Below are 6,173 nucleotides of genomic sequence, written 5' to 3' on the forward strand. Positions count from 1 at the left end.
CTGTCTATATTTACTGTTGTCTTCAGATGAATTCTGTATTTGTACAGCTTGGTATTAATTGGTTCACTAATATCGCTAACATGGTTATTTCAAGTGGGAAAAAAAGTGGTAAAAATCTCAGCAAACCTCAGGTTCTGACCTCAAGATGTAATTTTGAAGTAAAATAGAACAATTAAACACACACAGAAATGATCAATTCCAAACTTTAATGGGGGAGCTTTTGATCATTTCCATGCCAGATAGCCCAGCTGATTGTTTTGTCCCCTTGAACGTCTTACTTCATCTCTTCAGTTAAAGGGATCAACTGTACATAATTATCCAAATACATGGAGAGTGTATGTTTGTATAGAAGTTATTATTCTATACTGGAAGTTTGACCAAACCATGGGTGAAACACTGCATGATATTGATGTTGAATTATGCACAGACTAGTGCCGATGATGATGGTGAATTGGTTATTCCTGTCAATAAAAAACATTCAAGAAAGCAGAAATTAGACTTGTATGACATCGCATGTACCAACTGGCCACATTATAACTCCTTGCACATGCTAATAAGATCCGATCAATACAAGACCTGTTTTTTTTAGACATGTCTCTACAAAGACAATACTGTACAGCCTAAATACATTTGGCTCGATAACATTTGTAACAGTTGTTGTCCTCACAACGTTTGTCTACCTAACCAATATTTTAGTAACAGCTGTTGACATAGTGCAGTTGTACACCTAGTTCACTATAGTGAATTTAAATATTTAATACCTGATAGCTAATAATTAATAGGTCCAACAGTGTCAAACACAACTGAACATGATCGTCACTCATTCCAAATTTTGGAATATTTTCTAAGTGTCAGCGGGGGCTGTCACAAAAAATGTCCGTGCCACGCTGGTTCCGCGGTCGGACTAAAATGACTAAATTAACTCTACTACGCTTGATTCTTCCCTTTTTTTTTTTAAATTTGAGTACTATATTTGAATCATGCAGTCAATTATATGTGCTGGATAATGGCAAAACGGGTGGGTTGTTTCAGAAAGGACATGCAAAACGTGCCAAATAAATCCCGCGAGTGACAACCCTTGATGGGATAAGCCAAAAGTCGCAACAACAGAAATTAAATCAGTAAGAACTTAGATTTTTACCAGTCTTAAGTAGCCTGTGTCAACACTTTTGTCACCTTTTGCCATGACAGCTATTGTAAGTCAATGCTGTAATCATTTTTGTAGGTATCAGAAATAGTCAGAAACAATCTCACAATTACATCTTTAATAGCTTTATCGTATCTTTCAGTCTAATACCCCCATTCCAATAAAATATAGAGCATAGTTGAGTGTACAGTTAAAGGACAGCTAGTTTATAAACTTTCAGTCACCAAGTTCTAAAATAAGCTTAAAATACGCTAAATTTGTACAGTGAGGTCTTTTTGTTATACGTACTTCCTTACATTAGAGGTTAAAGTATTTTCATGCTACTAAACTACTCAGATGTGAATGACAGTAACTAGTGTGACACAGGCGAGAAAGAAAATTGTATTATAACCGAGAGCATGGTGGATGGTGAAGGCTCAGTTTTCAGAAGAGTCCGTCTCCTCTGTGGAGCCGTCACTCTCCACCTCCATCTTCCTCCTGTGGTGGATGTTCCTTCTAGGTGAGGCCTTTCTCTGCACCTCCTTCAGCATCCCCACCGCACTACTACTACTGTTGCTGCTGGGGCTGACTGAGATTTGGGCGATGCTGCGGGAATGAAGGCAAATTGGGCCAATTTAAGGAAACCGCAACGAGAACTGAAGGTGAAAGGAAAAGCATGACGAGGAAGACAATCTATGCATATCTCACAGTTTGTCCAGTTCCTGGTCCATCTCTGGGTCATTCAGTACTTCGGTTTTACACGGTAAGGCTCCTGTAACCGACAAGCAAAAACTGAAGATTTCAAGTTCCACATATCCATCTACAGTAACTAATCCTGTCTTGGTAGTCAGTATTTCCATTTGTAAAGATTTGCTACAAGAAATTATGTCTTTAGGTTTCTGGTTATGTTGTTGGTAGTCACAACAACATAACTAGAAACCTAAAGACATGTTAAGAACAGAACATTGCTTTTTGATGACTGAGGCAGATTTATTTGTTTATTGTGGTTGTAATCTGCACAGATTTAGAGGGTATGAGTTGAAAGAATAACAGACAATGAGGATGAAACTAAATATAATAATCCTAAATCGGTGGTACGTTACACAGTGAAATGAATGAAAGCAACAGGCTGTTAAGCAGTACCTGTACTGTTTAACCAATGAGAGAGTTGGAATAACTACCGTATTTATTATTTATGTCATCGCTAACACGCACTGGGCGATTATTAGAATATGGGCGATAATTAGAATAAATACGGTATTGTGGGCATGACATAATGACAAGGAGAATATTTACCAATCATTTGGTTTATGGTTTCATGCTTCGCCAGGCTCCTCAGTAAACTGTAGTATGACAACTTGGCAGTCTCTTCCAGTGCTTCTTGTAAGCAGGACCTGGGAGGGTGGCTACACACAACACACGCACATGCAAACACACGGTTATTAAGCAAGTCCAGCGGAGTCCTGAATTGCAGAAGGATGAGGTGGACGCTCAGGGGGAGAAGGAACTAAAAATGAGACTTTCAGAGCATCTCCTGTGGTGCAGATGAACCCCAATGCCCCTCAAAAAAATTGGGTGATTCATTGATTAATTGAAAAAGAAAAAAAAAAAGAATGGTCAGACAAATTGATTATTAAAATAATTGTTAGTTGCAGGCCTACTGTTGTATACTAACCAAGATTCCATACATATACACAAACACAGGCTATATAAAGAGGCTGGATACATTTCAACTGTACTGTATAATCTATCAGTATCAGTTCCTGGTGAGACTAAAATTGGTGGGACTAAAATTGCTCGACCTGTTTTTGATGCGGTCACAGAGTGCATCTATACACCCAGCCAGAATGGAAGCCTCGACCTCTAAGTCCTGTTTCTTGTTATTTTCTTCTGTAGTCAAGCAAGAAAGTGGTTCGTCAGAAGTTGATGTTGGAACAATGACTGTGTTTGGACTTTTCCCAGCTAACAGATCCTGGTAGATCAGCAATACGCTATCCAGGAATTCTACAAGCACAATTGGGAGTAAGGGTTAGAAGAACAGTAGCAACACACAGAAAAGGGAATCAAGAATGATGTCGAATTTGAATTCATTTTTCAATGTATTGAGTGTAAAACAGGATTAACTGAATCTAAATCGATCAAGAAGTAGGGCTGTGATATGCTCTCCAAATCAAACTGTTAAAATATATTATAACTTAATTAACTTGTCATTGCTGTCATCAAATCAAACTGCTATCAATTGTTATCAAACTTCCAGTTAATAAGTGTGTTGTACTTTCCGAAATAAACGAATCAAATCAAAAGTAAATGTCAATGTTAACAATAAGATTGTTTAAAACCAAAATGGACGTACATTTTAAGCACGACGGAATATCTGTTTTCGATCACATAAAATCGATAAATGATCTGCATGATTAACATGAAACAGTACCTTGGTAGTAGAATTGCAACTGGAAGGCATACAGGAAGTCCGAGAAAGACATCAAGGAATCGGAGCCATCATCCATCAAAACAATGCTAAAGGGACACAAGAAGAGCATTTGAACACACTGAACTGCTAACAGGGTGAATATAACGCCCACAAACACTTGTATGAATAATCTGTGGTGTGTATTCACAACTCAGCATTCATCACATTTATCATGTTTTGTGAAAACAGTTTTAGCTGTCTGAAGACATTCTTCCAAGCTGAGTTTAAAGAAATATTCTAAGTTAGCTCCACTAGCCCATCTGGAGTTTAACGAGTAAAACTGAATTACTTGAACTCAGTTAAAAACCACAACAGAGTTGATCTTTTTAAATTTTTGGTCAATTATATCTGATATTAACTCAGCAGTCAAGCAAGTGCTGAGCAAAGCTCGAGTTAGCCCCTCACAACAACAGTCACTGTCTGCAAACAGCATTGCAGATGAGGCTCACCCTCTCAGTGTATAAATCCAAAATGATAGATCATTGCAAACAAAATATCCAGGGATTGATACTGAAATTGTGTTATCTGTGATGTTGCAATTAACGGACCTGGCTGCACTCTTTACTACCTCCACTGGGAAGTCTGGACATAACAACTGGAGCAGGGAGCAGTACTCCAAAATGGACAGAAGGTCTGAAAGGAACAAATACAAAAAAAACAGAAAATTTGACATGAAACGTGCAAGAGCGCTGCTCAGTTAGGATAAATATTATAACATACTCTTGGAATATTTTTTTTTAATGATTTTAATTGCAGCACCTATGTCTAAACACAAACAAGTGATCCATTTGTGTTTATCAATGAGTATAATAATATTTTCTGCAGATCTACTTGTTGAAGAACACTAACTATTTGTCCTCACTCAATTGAATTTTCAAGGTCATTTGGTCAAATGTTTTCTTCTGTTTTACTTTCAAAGTGTTTCCCTCACCTCCACTCTTTCCAATTTGCCGGTAGCATCTCCAGAAGACTCTGATAAATGAGGCTCTATTATGAGGGGTGGCCCTGATGTAGTTAAATTCTCTGAAGAGGATGTGGTTACTATTCTTTACGCTGCTAAAACTACAGACACACACAATAAATATGTTCAAATATATTAGACACATACACATATACTAGACAAGTGATGTAGATTAGAATACAATTCCTGTAAATTAGCAGCCTAATAAATGTGACATACTATTCAGCGAAGTAGCTGATTACGCCAAAATGGGTGTATTCCTCTTTGTGCTCCAGCAGCTGGGTCAGAGCATCACTCAGGTAAAACAACACATGACTGTCAGCTGTGAAGCAAATAAACAACAATTAAATAACACGATCTGAGAACTGGGGCTCTCCCAGTTCTTTTTTTGTTTTTTTGCATGAACTCAAAATGCCACCATGGATGACCTCAAATTCAAAGCTAAGGAAAAGCAGACGTGAACAAGTCTCTAGGAAAGAACATACCAAGATATTCGTCGACCGAGACAGTTGGGTTAAAACGATTCAATCCTGACGTCATATCGACAGAAAAAGATGAACATTACATCTTCCGAAAATACATAACACGATATTCTTGAGTCGCTCTTGACAGTACACATATGTGATGAGTCTCAGGATTTGCTAGTTCGTTTATCCTTCGGTCTGGATTCGAATGTGTATGTACAAACCGGATGTTGTGAGTCACCATTCGAATAGCGTGAAAAAACAAAAACAAACATATGGTTCCTACCCTACTCTTCGGAAAGGCGAATGTTCTTTTTCATCGCCACTACGCTTGAAAATAAGCAAATGCTGTTCTCAGATAAATAGCTTAAACAACATGTTGAGGATTTATATTGTAGGGAAATTCTAAACCTGGATTTACCAACATGGAGTCCTACCAAGATTCCTTTGGCCCTTGCTTGTCTAGTTTTTTTTCCATCAGTTGTTTTTTTAAATAATATAACATTGCAATAATTATTGGGATTGATGACATACAGTAAACACGTTTTTTTCTGTTAGATGAAAACTCATTTGTGTATTTTCGTTCGAATTCTGATTTGTTCGAGAACCGGGACGTTCGAAAACCGAGGTTTGACTATTTCCAAGGATCATAAAAGCCCATCCTGGACCAATTAAATCGGTCCTCAATTCAAAGTTACACTTTAGGGTGGAGCTTAGTTTGAAAATTGACCAATCAGTTTTCGACCCTCGTGACACAGGAGGAATCCATTTCGCAGGCATAAAATAATTGTCGGGTTAAGCGAGATTTGAGTAAGACTGATCTCCGATACCTTGCATTCGCTTTGAGGAAAAAAAAATCTAAAACATGTTTCTAAAAAACATTGACTCCCTCATTCTTTTTTTTTCCGCCCCTGGAAAGGTTTCAAATTATTGAAACAAGTTGGACTCAAATAACAACGCCACACCGGATGTAGTGCATACAACAAGTCTTAAATCTTTGAAAATGTCTTCGAAAAAGATTCATTGTATTGAAATACAGAATACAACATTTTCACAATAAAATATTCACTACATATCACTGAACTTGTTTCATCAACAGACGGCACAATGTCAACAGTACGGGCAAGCTTTTATTTCTTTACCGGATGTTAT

The 6,173-nt window shown here is 37.6% G+C and overlaps 1 protein-coding gene across 2 annotated transcripts; it reads right to left on the minus strand.

Moving 5' to 3' along the window:
* Positions 1 to 187: 187 nt before the first annotated feature.
* On the minus strand, positions 188 to 5,257 carry c6h11orf49 (chromosome 6 C11orf49 homolog). Of its 2 annotated transcripts, none has more exons than XM_037253142.1 (9): positions 5,143 to 5,257; positions 4,777 to 4,879; positions 4,528 to 4,658; positions 4,145 to 4,229; positions 3,558 to 3,643; positions 2,929 to 3,130; positions 2,423 to 2,532; positions 1,835 to 1,898; positions 188 to 1,732 (listed from the first exon to the last, which is right to left on the minus strand). In XM_037253142.1, exons 1-9 carry the CDS (start codon positions 5,174 to 5,176, stop codon positions 1,564 to 1,566), a joined length of 984 nt encoding a protein of 327 aa, XP_037109037.1. In that variant the 5' UTR covers positions 5,177 to 5,257; the 3' UTR covers positions 188 to 1,563. The 2 variants fall into 2 exon arrangements, with proteins under 2 accessions (XP_037109037.1, XP_037109036.1); XM_037253141.1 differs by having other exon boundaries at positions 5,043 to 5,257.
* Between the last annotated feature and the right edge of the window lie 916 nt (positions 5,258 to 6,173).

The sequence above is a fragment of the Syngnathus acus genome, chromosome 6 (genome assembly GCF_901709675.1).
Source record: "Syngnathus acus chromosome 6, fSynAcu1.2, whole genome shotgun sequence".
Taxonomy (NCBI): domain Eukaryota; kingdom Metazoa; phylum Chordata; class Actinopteri; order Syngnathiformes; family Syngnathidae; genus Syngnathus; species Syngnathus acus.

Coding starts and splice junctions, on each gene's coding strand:
- c6h11orf49 (XM_037253141.1), bottom strand. CDS start 5,097: ATGACGTCAGGATTGAATCGTTTTAACCCAACTGTCTCGGTCGACGAA. Junction 4,880..5,042: donor CTCGGTCGACGAATATCTTG/GTATGTTCTTTC, acceptor TTTGCTTCACAG/CTGACAGTCATGTGTTGTTT. Junction 2,533..2,928: donor TGTGACCGCATCAAAAACAG/GTCGAGCAATTT, acceptor TGTTGTGTGTAG/CCACCCTCCCAGGTCCTGCT.